This window comes from Scylla paramamosain, chromosome 26 (assembly GCF_035594125.1).
Source record: "Scylla paramamosain isolate STU-SP2022 chromosome 26, ASM3559412v1, whole genome shotgun sequence".
NCBI classification, from domain to species: domain Eukaryota; kingdom Metazoa; phylum Arthropoda; class Malacostraca; order Decapoda; family Portunidae; genus Scylla; species Scylla paramamosain.
In genome coordinates this window covers 3,967,329-3,981,003 of record NC_087176.1, presented here as the reverse complement: position 1 = coordinate 3,981,003, position 13,675 = coordinate 3,967,329, and the positions used below count along the sequence as shown (strand labels likewise).

At 42.2% G+C, this 13,675-nt stretch overlaps 1 protein-coding gene across 8 annotated transcripts in view; it reads right to left on the bottom strand.

Moving 5' to 3' along the window:
- Window positions 1–13,675, bottom strand: part of LOC135113623 (serine/arginine repetitive matrix protein 1-like) — a 33,298-nt gene that overhangs the window by 5,484 nt on the left and 14,139 nt on the right. For 6 of the 8 annotated variants that reach the window (XM_064029003.1, XM_064029008.1, XM_064029010.1 and 3 more), the window contains 7 exons: window positions 13,141–13,265; window positions 8,753–8,889; window positions 7,346–8,127; window positions 6,442–6,693; window positions 5,261–5,362; window positions 3,981–4,076; window positions 5–115 (listed from right to left, as the gene is read on the bottom strand). In XM_064029003.1, coding sequence (XP_063885073.1) covers window positions 5–115; window positions 3,981–4,076; window positions 5,261–5,362; window positions 6,442–6,693; window positions 7,346–8,127; window positions 8,753–8,889; window positions 13,141–13,265 — 1,605 coding nt within the window. The remainder of the gene's footprint in view (window positions 1–4; window positions 116–3,980; window positions 4,077–5,260; window positions 5,363–6,441; window positions 6,694–7,345; window positions 8,128–8,752; window positions 8,890–13,140; window positions 13,266–13,675) is intronic. The other 2 variants (XM_064029007.1, XM_064029009.1) reach the window with 2 other exon arrangements.

The window sequence follows — 13,675 nt, the reverse complement described above, 5'->3', positions numbered from 1 at the left end:
TGACCTGACCCTCTCCGACCAGCAGTGGGGCACTGGTCAACAGGTGGTTCACTTCCTGCTGCCTGCTAAGATGGCCTGACAGCAGTGAGCGCAACACATCCAGGGTCTCGGCAATCTGCAAGGCAAGGACCAGTCAGGCATCTCCCACATGGCAAAGAACTAAGTCCTTCAAAGAGAGAACCCTAAAGTGAGGCCAGCAGGACATGACATGATGTGATAGGCCAGCACAACAATGGACATCACATGAGTGGCACTACATCAATGATTTTCATGGGTACCAAAAACATATATCAATGTCATTCTTAAGGAATGAAGTTTCAGATAAAACTATGATCCTGTTCCTTTAAGATTTTTTGTCACAACAGTAAGGTTACAAATTTACAAGTTTTTTGTCAATAAACTGGTCAATGAATAATGAAAGGATAATTTACTGTAGTCATTAGTTCCTAGTGATTTTGTTTTCAGTTATAACATTAATGCAAAAAATGTATGTACTTATGTATATTAACAAACAATGCAAAGACTTGGATTGTTCAACAATCATCAGTTAGCTAACACCTTTATAAATCAAGATTACAACACTCTGGTATTACAATTACCTAAGTCAGCTTTATACTATTAACTGAGCAATTATTAACAAATTAATTGGTTTCCACTATCAAGTCAATTAGCAAACATTTTTATACAAAGTCAACATAACAACATTCTAGAAGAAACTGGCCAAGTCATCATTTTGTATGTATGCTGCACAAAGGCAAAGCTAAACTAAAACATCAAAATGGAAAGTTTCAGTTAGTACCATCTGAAGGGAAGGAGAGGTTGTCTTGCCTCTCATGTCTGTCCTCCTCACACGAGAGGGACATGCAAGTGGGAGAGGAAAATCACTGATAGAGTGGAAGGTGAAAATACTTCCAAGAAAAGTGGACAGTTCATGCCATGGAATCGGAAGACACAACTGTCACACAGCGTTACTTCACTGTCTCCAGAATCTTCTGTACTTGTATCTACACCACCACATGCATGACACTGATTCATGCAACACAGGATAATATCTTGACGTCATGAAGCCTTATCACATTAAACAAGTATGTAATCTTAGCCTCAGAAGGAATATATCAGTTTTAAGTATAAGGAAGTAAACATTAAGTACAACAGTAGTGTAGTAGCAGGACAGTCAAGGTCAACCAACACCACTTAAGTCTTAGTGTCTATCTTGGTCCAAATGGTAATGAATCTAAGCACTGCCCTCTTCACAGCAGCTTTATGTAAGTATTACAAGATCTAAGCTGAAAACATAGCAACATCCCAGAATTCAGTAATAGGAAACACTGACGAACTGACCTAAAGGGAACCCAAGAGAGGAAGAAAGCAGGAGGTGAATCCCCGACACAACATTCGAAGTGACCACAACTCCAACTCTTTATTGCTCACGCCAAGATGATCACCTGCGCCAAGTGAATGATGTTTGGCACTGACTGTCCTGCCATTAATGAAACTAGAGTTTATAGACAATTCAAGGTATCAAGCAACTGGCTCCACTTGAAGACCATACAAAAAAGTCCTGCCTGTGAAGATGCACAAAGTAATGAAGTTTTCCACTGTGCACTGGCTGACAATATGGTACCAATAGAATATCACAGAACATTCTCTCTCTCTGTCACTCTCTCACCAAACAAACAAACTGGGGAGCATCACGGGTGTCACAAGCTCACACAACACACAACAAAGGCAGTGCACATTGAGGAACACACACACTTGGAGTTACCTTTGTTAGTGCCACACCACAGAACTCAAGAGTTATGAGTGTTTACAAAGCACACACAAGCCATATGCAGGGACAGGGATTGCTTTTAGAAGAGACCAGCTTCCTCCTGTCAGGATATAGAAAGGTTGATGCTTTGATATAATGACATGATGACCAATGGAGAATTTTATGATTAATTACTTCCTCTTTCCTTCACTTATTCACTCTTCCTTCCCATCCTTCATTTGAGTTTCATGACTACTCCTCCTTTTCTTTCTTCCCTCCTTTCCTTCCCCTTTTTCTCTCTTCCCTCACTGGGGTTTCATAATTACTCCTCTTTTCCTTCCTTTTTCTCTCTTCTTTCACTGGAGTTTCATGATTACTCCTTTTCTTCCTTCCCTCCTTCCCTTCTTTCACCTGAGTTTCATGGTTACTCCTCCTCTACTTCCTTCCCTCCTTCCCTTCCTTCACTGGAGTTTTATGTACACTTCTTCCTTTCTTCTCTTTCCCCACTCCCTCTTCTTCTTCTCTCATGATCTATTCTTTCATCTCTCTCTCTCTCTCTCTCTCTCTCTCTCTCTCTCTCTCTCTCTCTCTCTCTCTCTCTCTCTCTCTCTCTCTCAGACAATTCTTCATTTATCACTATTTCACTTGTGTTTCTTTTCTTTTAATTAATCTATATCAATCATCCCTTCTTTTAACATATACCAACCCAACAAAGGACATTAACATCAGTGAACTTAGAAGGGAGAAGAATGTAAAGAGAACACACAAAATGCATTATGGGAAGCGGAATGGGCAAAACAACTTGTGACAGAAACGAACCACAAGTTTCCAAGACTGATTTATAAAAGAAAGGAGATTTAATAGCACAAATTTACTTATAAGCCTCATGCACAACTATAAAGACTTATGGGTTATCTTATTAGAAATTAGATGTATCAAATTTAGTATACTCCTATTTAATATTTTCTGCACTCACTTCTTTAAATATTTCAACCTTGCATATCCCTGTTCTTTCATTGTACTTCATTCTTGCACACTAATGTATTCACTGTCCCATCCACCTTCCTTACCACACAACCACTTCCACCTGACTCTTTCACTGCACTCTATTCTTTCACACACTAAGCCATTCACTTTCCACATCTACCTTCTCTATTATACAAGCACTTCCTCCTAATTCTTTCACTGCACTTCATTCTTCCACTCTAATTCATTCACTTCTCCATCTAACTTATCTATTATACAAGCACTTTCTCCTAATTCTTTCACTGCGCTTCATTCTTCCACTCTAATCCATTCACTTTCCCATCCGCCTTCTATGTTATACAATATAAACAACCACTTCCGTCCATTTCACTGCGGCTCCTGCTACCTAGCTCACGTCATCTTTCTATCTGTCTACCTATCTATCTATATCTTAGCTCCTGAAGACCTGTCTGCAGAGAATGGTTGCAAGAGATCTCCACTTATTTCTGTTCTTGTATTCACCCTTTAAGTGTTATAATATTCATGTTAATTTCATCCCTTTCTTTCAGTCCCCAGCAGGTCATTCTCTTGCAAACATCACATCTACCATAACCGAATATGCGTATTATGCTCTTGGTCATCTCATTCTTTGCCATTCTTCTCACTGTTACAGCTATTTCATCTCATTCTCACCTACTTTCTATAACCAAACTACTTCAGGATATGTTCCACCTCACCTTCAACACACCCCACACTTCTCCACCCTTACCAGTCACACCCAGCCTTTCATACACATCACCATTACTTTCACCATCCATTCTATTCACACTACACCCAGGCAATTCTCAAATAGGCATCTCACAAAAGACGTTTCACCAGCAGATTACTTTCCAAGACTCAGCAATGCCTCGTCACAGGATGTATAAGTCAGCACTACAAGATCTAAGCTGAAAATATAGCAACACTCCAGAATTCAGTAATAGGAAGCCTTAGGGACCAATCAGATCACTAACTGTCCTCTACAACACCTCTGATTGGCTAGACATACAAGCACTAGACAAACAGCCAAAAGAATCTAGCTCAGGAACCAATCAGATCATCACAGGTCCCTTCCAACACCTCTGATTGGCGAGGCAAGCGCTAAACTACTACAGGAGCAGTTTCCTCTCTCAACGAAGGACAGCTCTCTACTGGCGGCGAGGCAGAACTAAATGGAGGCATTCTGCAGTACAATACGGAGGAAGGGAGGGAGGAGTGATGGTACCAGCACTGGCTCCCCGCACTGTATGGCCGAGACTTTGATGTTTCGTCCCAAGTGTCCCACCAGGAGCGAACTGAGGGCCTCCTGCAGGTGCCTTGGCTGTGTGTGGTGGTCAAGGGAGAGGCGCTCACTTACTTCGAGAGCTGCGGCAACACTTCCTCGCCTCACATGCCTGATACCGATACCCATGATGCTAGCTAAACACACACACACACACACACACACACACACACACACACACACACACACATGCACTCACACACTACAATATTCTACCCATGATGCTAGCTATACACACATACACACAAACACACTACCAACCTACACAAACCTAAGAAAATAAACTGTCCAATACATTCACACACACACATTCATACAAACAAACCCTTCTAAAATCCTATATAAATCTAAGGAAATTATACGAACACTGTAGCACCTTCCCTGGCACCAAGATGGCAAGGTCTAGCACTGTGTTGTCTTCACGAAACACACCAAACACTCCTTCACATCATCCAAGCCCCTAGCATCACATAACCTAAGATACTTCACCCCACCACACAGTTCCTTCCTTGGGCAATAATAAATACACACATATCACTCAAGACTGTAACCTAACTTAACCTAACCAAAGATACCCTTAAGTCCACCACAGTTCCTTCCTTGAGCAATAGTAAATTAAGGGCTAATACCTACTCACACAGCATTCAAGACCCTAACCTAACCTAAGATACCATAAGGTCCACCACACCGTTCCTTCCTTGAGCAACAGCAAATGAAGGCCTAAATTAATTACCTACTTGCATGTATCGCTCAAAACTTTAACCTAACCTAACCTAACTCATCCTCCCTAAGCAATGGTCACACTCACACATATCTTTCAGACCCTAATACTTCATAACCTCACTGTCATAATACCTCACTTATCCTCTCAAAAAATTGCCACTCATACATATCATTCAAGACCCTAATACCTCAACACCTCATTATCTAATACCTCACTCATTAACTCAAAAATAACAACTCACTCACACCCCATTATTCAGAAACACAGCCTCACTTGTTCCTCACTGCCCTCAAAGACACCCACTCGTACCCATCACTCAGCCTCCTAACACCTCATACCCACACATATCTGTCCTAACACTTCACTTGTCCTCTCAAAAAACAGTCACTCTCACCCCTCACTCATCCTCCTAACACCTCATATCCTGACGTAACTGCCCTAACGCCTGTCTCATCCTGCCACACAGCTCCACCAAGCTCGCCCCTTCCCTGGGAGGTACCGAGGTTGTGGGGCTGTCCTGCCACATAGCCAAGTGGAGGCACCGGCGAGTGTGTGCGCTGAGGAGCCCCGCCAGCTGCTCTCGAGGACTGCTGAGGGACGGCTGCATGCAAAAACCACACCATTGGCTCGGTTAGTGATGGATGACAAAGGAAGGTGGCAAGGAGATGTGAGATGTAGACAAGAAACAGCACCAAGAGGGGAAACAAAACAGACACCACACTGCTGCCTGGGTTAGTAATCAATTAAGAAAGAAGGAAAGGAGTTGGAAAGCTGGGAAGTCCAATGAGTAGAAGCATGACGAGACAGAACAGAAACTAAGATTATACCAGGCTGAGTTAGTGATGATGAAAATAATGAGGGCACGGAAGAGGGTTAGAAGAAGAAGGAGGATGAGGAGAACAAGGACAAGGAGAATAATGAGAAGGACAAGGAGAAAGAGGATAATGAGGACAAGGCAAGGAGGAGGACAATGACAAGGAGAATAATAAGAAAGACAACGAGAGAGAGAGGATAATGAGGATAAGGAGGAGGCAGAGGAGGACAATGAAGACAAAGATAAGAAGAGTGGAAAAAACAACAGGGACAGTGATACAGAACACACTCCTTACTTATATACAGGACTCAAGTGAACATTGGCAGTATTATCAGTGAATGAAGCAATGACAACACTAAGTGGGAACTGTGACAAGGATCTGGATGTCAGTTTGTGGTGAAGTGAACAGTAATGACAACTTAAGTACTGTTTTTTTTTATTTAGTGTTAGATTATAGTGAACTGGCTTGTGTTATTTGTACTGTACTGTAAATTACGTCACACTAACTTATGGATAGGAAAAGTGAGTGTGTGTGATTACAAATGGTGGGAAAGGAAACACACACACACACACACACACACACACACACACACACACACACACACACACACACACACACACACACACACACACACACACACACACACAAAAGTCAAACCAAACCTAACCAATCCCAAGAAAACCAAACACCAAGAACACAAAAAAAAGCAGCAATACAAAAGAAGGAACAACAAAAACAAACAACAGAAACCACACAAACCAAACCCAACACACAAAACGAAAGAAAACGAAAAAGAAAACCAAAATCCAAAACACACTCAAAAAAAGCAGAACACACACACACTTTGAAACCCCCAAACACTCACCTCTCTATCTTTTTGCCTCCTTTTCCCTGGCGACAACTCCTCTTCCTTCAGTCCCTCCTCTTCCCTGCTACTGATCCCCTGTGAGGAGAGAGAGGTGTGTTCCTGCAGGCTCTCCTCCTCCTCCTGTGTGTCAAGGGTAACTGTGCGCTGCCTGGCCATGGAGACTGAGCGAGGTGTGTCAGGAGCTGCCTCTACGCTTGTATCAGTGTCCCTTTGGAAGATGATCTCAGCCAGCACCCTCTCGTCCTCCTCCTGGTGGTGGTGTGGTGTGTCAGATATGGGTGCAGAGTGAGGGGTGGATAGAAAGAAGGGATGGGTATTAGGGAAAGGGATGGTTACTGGGTGAAGGAAAGGGAATGGTTGAGGTTAAGTAAGGTAGAGGAAGAAATGGATAAGAAAGGAGAAATAGTGTACATAGTCAAAATTTTACGAATTAAATAATAAAAGAGAATAAGAGGGATAGGGATGAGGATACAGAATAAAGCCAATTTTTTTTAAGATAAAACAATCAATGAAGAAAAACACAAATTTACAGAGCTTCCCAACACACACACACACACACACACACACATTATCAAGATAAGACACAACAAGCATGACTTAATCCTGTAAAACTACAACAAGGTAAAAAGGAGTGAAATGGTCAGGATAAGGATATGATAAATAATAATAATAATAATAATAATTCAAAGTAGCAACTAATGAAATGACATAGAGACAGAAGCTCACTCACCTAATCTTAAATCTTACTTCCATCACTTCTGCAAGATAAATATTAATAGATAAATATACTTAAAAGCATATTTATCTATTAATATTTAAAAGCAAGCACACACACACACACACACACACACACACACACACACACACACACACACACACACACACACACACACACACTTACTGTAGAAGAAAGGCCAGAGCTGCCCTGCCGTCGAGGGGTGTGCTGTGGGGGGGGAGGGGGAGCCTCTGTGGCACCCTTCCTTCCACGAGGGCTGGGCTGGGGCACCTTGGATGGGGAGCGGGGTGAAGCAGTGACCTTGCTGGGGGAAGACCTGACCTGTGATGAAGGGGTGGATGACCTGGAGGAAGACCTGGGTGTCGGAGTCTTGACTGGGGACGTTGGTTTGACCCGAGGTGACCCGATGACCCCATTTCTGTGTTTAGGTGAGGCATTGATACTCTCTTTGTGCTGTGGTGACCCAATGGTGCCATTCTGCTGCCTGGATAACCTTGGGGTGCCGTTCCTCTGCTGTGGCGAAGACAAACTTGACCTGTGCTGCGGGGACGAGGAGGAGGAGCTGGTAACTCTTGCTGGGACCTTACTAGGGGAAGCTGTTGGTGTGGAGGTCTTGGAGGAGAGGGAGGATGAAGGTGTGGGCTGCCTGCTCTGCCTCACCACCCCACGACTGGCTGGTGTGGGCTGCTTCCTTGGGGACATCTGGGAGGAGGACACGGAAGAGGATGCAGTGCGAGTGGAGGAGGACTTAGCAGGGGGAAGTTTTCTAGGCTGGGTTGTGGTGCTTGTGGTGCGCCTAGAAGGACTGGCTGTCTCCCGGGGTTCGCTGGAGGCCTTAGCGTTACGTGGTGGGCGGGTGCCGGCTGCCGGGGGCCTGGCACTGGAGGGGCGCGGCCGCCGGCTTGGTGGGGTGTGTGCCTCACTGCTAGAGCCGGAGCGTGATGATGCTGTGGTGCGGAGGTTGTGTCAGATGGTGAGGGGTTCATGGGATGTGAAATGTTGTGAGTGAAAATAGTGAATTGGTGATGAGTTGTAAGTTAATAAATGAAGGTGCTACATGGGAGTGGGAAGACATTATTATACATTACTGTTATCATTATTACTAATTATGAATGAGTGTATGTAAAGAGTTATTATATGAATAAAATAAATGCACTGCAGGACATACATAAGAGAACTAAAACATCACTTTTTAATTACCAGAGAACAAAGAGAACACAATAATCTTGAAAGGAAAAACTAACAGGAAAGCATTGTGAGTATTATTTTAGCAGATATCACAACTGTAGACAGATAAGACATGAATATAAGCAACACAAAAGAATCACAAAAAATTGGTAACACAAAAGAATCAACACAACATCCTAGACAACCAAGAACACTACCCTTCACCACATCACTAATTCCCAACCTCTAAAATTCTAACTTCCAGTCTCAATTACTACTGGGTTGAAATTTTTTAGTGTTTTAATTTCTATATGCATTTTTTATGTTTTCCCAGTACCTTAGTTAATATATTGGTTCACCAGAGAGCAAGAGAAACAAGCATCAAATGAGTCACCAGTCACCCACCAGGGGCTGCTCCCGGCCTGGCGATGCGAGGAGTGGAGGCCAGGAGTCTATCCCCCCGCCGCCGCTGTGCCTCCTGCATCCCGGACACCTCCTGTTGCAGCGCCTGGACCTCCTGCCGCAGCCCATCCAACTCAGAGCTGTGGGGAGGCTGTGTGTCTAGGAGTGAGGTAGATAACACAGTGCCCAGGGGAGGTGAGGCAGTGTTGGTGGTGCTGAAGGAGTCTCAGCTAAGGGCTGGAGTGTATCTTGGAATGAGGAAGGTAGGCCAAGATTTTTCACCCACAGGAAAGAATATTAGTACACTGTTGAGCAAAATGTCTCCTCCTTTTTTTTTCAGATGCAGGTTAGAGATTACAGAAAAGGTCAGTCGTAAGGACTTAAGGTGGCAAAGGCATGTTGGAGCACTGAAGCAGCTATAACAAAGAGCACAACTATCTATAAATACCAATGGACATTATTTGTCATCACTGATATATTGTAAGCATTTCAAAATTCCCTCTTCTATACCAGTTCGTGGGACACCAAAGGAACCTCAACACTCTACAGCTGGTATTTTGGTCCTGCTGCCCCTGGTGCTTCTCGTCACATGAGGAGAACGGAAATGTGGATATGAAGCAACCTCGACTCCCAGCATCTACAACTAAAGTGAGTGTAAAGGCCATCAGATTGAAAAAAAAAAAGTTTTCCTCAGTTGCTAGTTGGGAAGTGGAAAAAGAGAATGTGGTACTTATATATGCTCATAATTTTGACACAGGACTAAATGGAAGCTAGCAACTAAGCCAAAATTTCAGGATTTATTGTTAATTAGAATTCTGAAGCCACCTAAAACTTTACGCTGTTGCTATTAAAGACTCCAATGTGTCCTAGGAAGTTTATATAACAAAGAACTGATGTAGCTTTACAACTAATCTTTTAAATTACACATCAAATACAAAGTCACATCAAATACAGATAAAGACACTACACTACACCTTAAATGATTGTATTCATGACCTGTATACAAGTGCCTATATACAGGAAGCCGTATCTGGTGACTATGTAACATGTGACTAACTGTATCTAACAAGTACACCTCAAATAACCGTATAACTGTACACTTGCACCCACTAGTTCCTGCCTTCCCTTGTAGCAGGAGTCACAACCAGTCAGTAATTGGCACTCACTCAGATGCCAACCCCTCTTTTCCCACCAAAGCCAACGACTCCTCTCTCTCTCTCTCTCTCTCTCTCTCTCTCTCTCTCTCTCTCTCTCTCTCTCTCTCTACAACACTCCCCCTCACTCTTACACTTCTCAAATGACAAGTGGTTTAGATGTATGAGTGTGTGGGAGTGAGGGATGAGAGTGAGGCAGAGTGCTGTAGGGTGAAAAGAGAGAGAAAGCAGTCCTGGGGTTGGTTGGGGAAAGGAGGTGGTTTGTTCGAGCGACCATCCATTACTGACTGGCTGCTACTCTGACTACAATGCCCAGGAACTAGTGGGTGACGGGTGTGAGCGTACATGTGAAAGCTTGCCCTCTATCACTTCACTACAGGAAGCTCTGGTGTACACTCAGCTATAAGCAATAACCAACATACAAGACAGAAGCAACTATGCATCTTGTGATCTGAAAACAGAGTGGCAGTGATGCACAATATATAACCACCTGATTGTTACTTTGGTGGGTGGTGGTTAATTGGTAACAGCCAGTCTCAAATGACCGTTTTACTTTTGTGATCATCGTTTGCTAACACTCAAGGCAACTGTTAATAATAGCATCCTAGCATGGTCAAAGGAAAAAGTTAATGAGAGAATAGAAGATTAAATTTTTTGTCTTTACTAAGGTAGAGAACTAATCTAGAAACTGTTGTATGAAAGGAGTTTAAGAAGTTAAGATTCAGGTAGGAAAATCTTACAGTGAAAAGGTTAATACTGGGTTGAAATTTGTTTAAGTATTTAAAATTTTCTGTATGCATTTTTTGTGTGTTTTCAAGTATCTTAGTTCATATTTTGATTGCCTAATAAGAGTTTTGCAAAACCAGACAAATTCATAACCTCTAAAATTTAAACTTTATCTCAATTATCAATGGGCTGAAATTCTGGTGTGAGTGTTTTAATTCCTATAGACATTTTTCATGTTTTCCTAGTACATTTATCCACATTTTGGTAAACTAATGAAAGTTTTGACAAACCAGACTACAATAACCTCTAAAAATGTCAACATCCAGTCTCAATTATCACTGGGTTGAAACTCTGAGCAGTAAGAGAAAGATTCTGAATATATATTTTTCCTCCTTCCCAGCAGCCCAGCAGAAGTCTTGGTAAAACTGAAAAAAAAAGTCTTGAGAACCACTACTAACTATAAACTCTTCAGAGCCATGACTAACTATACACATCAGCCATACTACCAATGACTTCCAAAATACAGTACCAACTATGAGGGAAACAAAAAAAGTTTAATCCGCTCAGACGACTGTATCTCCTTTCCTTGCTAATAAAAAAATAAATAAATAAAAATCTGGGAGACACAACCTATGGAAAATACGAATTATACCCCAAAAAAGAGGCATAGAAACAGGACTAGTGCGTGAGGCATACCACTGACAGAGAGAGAGAGAGAGAGAGAGAGAGAGAGAGAGAGAGAGAGAGAGAGAGAGAGAGAGAGAGAGAGAGAGAGAGAGAGAGAGAGAGAGAGAGAGAGAGAGAGAGAGAGAGAGAGAGAGAGAGACCTCACAACCAGCCTGGAGTCTCATAGGGCATGGCTATATGGATGGTAGTAGTAGTAGTAGTAGTAGTAGTAGTAGTAGTAGTAGTAGTAGTAGTAGTAGTAGTAGTAGTAGTAGTAGTAGTAGTAGTAGTAAAAGAAAAAAGTAGAAGCAGAAGAAACAGTAGTAGTAGTAGTAGTAGTAGTAGTAGTAGTAGTAGTAGTAGTAGTAGTAGTAGTAGTAGTAGTAGTAGTAGTAGTAGTAGTAGTAGTTGATGATGAAGAAGAAAACAACAAGAAAAGAAGAACAAGAACAAAAGAACAAAAACAAGAACAAGAAGAACAAGAAAAGAAAAAAGAAAAAGAAAAAGAAAAAGAAGAGAAGGAAGAAGTCATCAAATTAAAATAAGCAGAAGTAGGTAGTATAAGTATCAGTAGTGGTTGTGGTGGCAGCAGTGTGCATGCAGGAGGCAGAGAATGAGGGACCCACAACCTGACTAGAGATAGGTGGCGGTGGTGGAGGTCGGAGAGGAGTGACGACAGGAGCCTCATATCCTCGCTGGGGCCACGGTCAGCATTGAGGGAAAAACAAAGGGTAGTCTTCTGGCTCTTTGTTACGAGTGCTGTGTGCTAAGTTCACCCTACAGCTCCTCTCAGCACCATGTCTTTGCATTGCCAAGAGACGGGGTGCTTTGGGTCTTCTAAAGGGACGGTTCTCTCTCTCTCTCTCTCTCTCTCTCTCTCACTTGCTTTCTTAGGTATTATTGTCTAGTCTTTTGTAGAGTGTTTTCATGTTAGTTTTGATGTTGTAAGTGTTGTTTTCTCTCTCTCGTTTTCTCTTTGTGTCTCTTCTTTGGTAGTGTAATTGTTGTTTTTATAAAGTGTGTATTTTCATGTTAGTTTTGATGTTCTAAAGATGTTGTTTTCTCTCTCTCTCTCTCTCTCTCTCTCTCTCTCTCTCTCTCTCTCTCTCTCTCTCTCTCTCTCTCTCTCTCTCTTCTTTGGTAGCATAATTGTTGTGTTTTCAAGAAGTGTGTGTTTTTGTGTTAGTTTTGATGTTCTGAAAGTTACGAGTGTTTTCATGTTATTTTTTGATGTTCTAGAAGTTATACAGATTGTTCACTTTAATACTCCAAGTTCCTATGTTCTCTTAGATACTTTGGTGAGTTTCTTTGCGTGTTTTTGCGGCTGTTTCACTGAATAACACCAAGGGAGTCACACTGCTGGCTTACTGCTTGCCATGACAAAGTAATATCCACTGTGCTCTGTCCAGTGAGAAGAGAAGGAAAGGGAATCTCTGCCTACACTCAAATATGGAAGGTACACTCACCCTAAAAAGTAATGTCACAAAATCTGGTAAAATGCTTTGAACATTTTGCAGAATATGGAATTATTTCGTGGGGCAAATATGTCAAAGGGATCTCTCACTCACACACACAGACACACACACACATGTATATTTACCAGCAACACAGTAAAAGCTTTTGTGCCCTAACCAATTTAATGTAGTTCCTTTTACTTGCTAGATAAATATACATATTACACATTAATGGTACACAAAAGCCTTCACTGCATGCCTGTCAAAAATTAAATAAATATTCGGTAAATGGATAAATAAAGCAACAAACATCCCAATCCAACACTACACTACGGCTCCTCACTCACTCACGCAATCACTTCACAAAGCATTCACTCCTCCCACCACTCACTCTTTCTTCTGCGCCGTCTCCTTGTAGAAGATCCGGTCATCCTTCAGAGTGTTGATCAGCTCCTGCAGGCTCGACCGCTCCCTGTTCCACTCCTCCTCACGCCCCTGCAGCTCTGCCACACGAGCCTGTGCAGGGAGGTGGTCAGGATCAGAGATCAAGTAACACACCACACTTGCTTACATTGTGTTTAGTGTCATTTCTCAATCTTAAGTCACCTGATCTGCTAAAAATCTATCGCCTGTCAAGTTTTGTTAATACGGTGTCAGTAGATGAGAGAAAACATACAGTACATTGGAAGTAAATGCTGGAAGTTGCTAGAATTCTGATAATTTCTGTACATGAACACGAATAAAAGAACACACACACACAGACGCAGCATCACACTATACAGAATGCTGAGTGAGATGGAAAAACTGAATAGTTAACATCTGTTTGTGTTGAAAGAAAGACGAACAAAAGGACATGTAAGGAAATGAAAAAGTGACCACCTACAGGAGGGACATAAAGAAGTATTAGCTCCCCTCATAGAAGCATA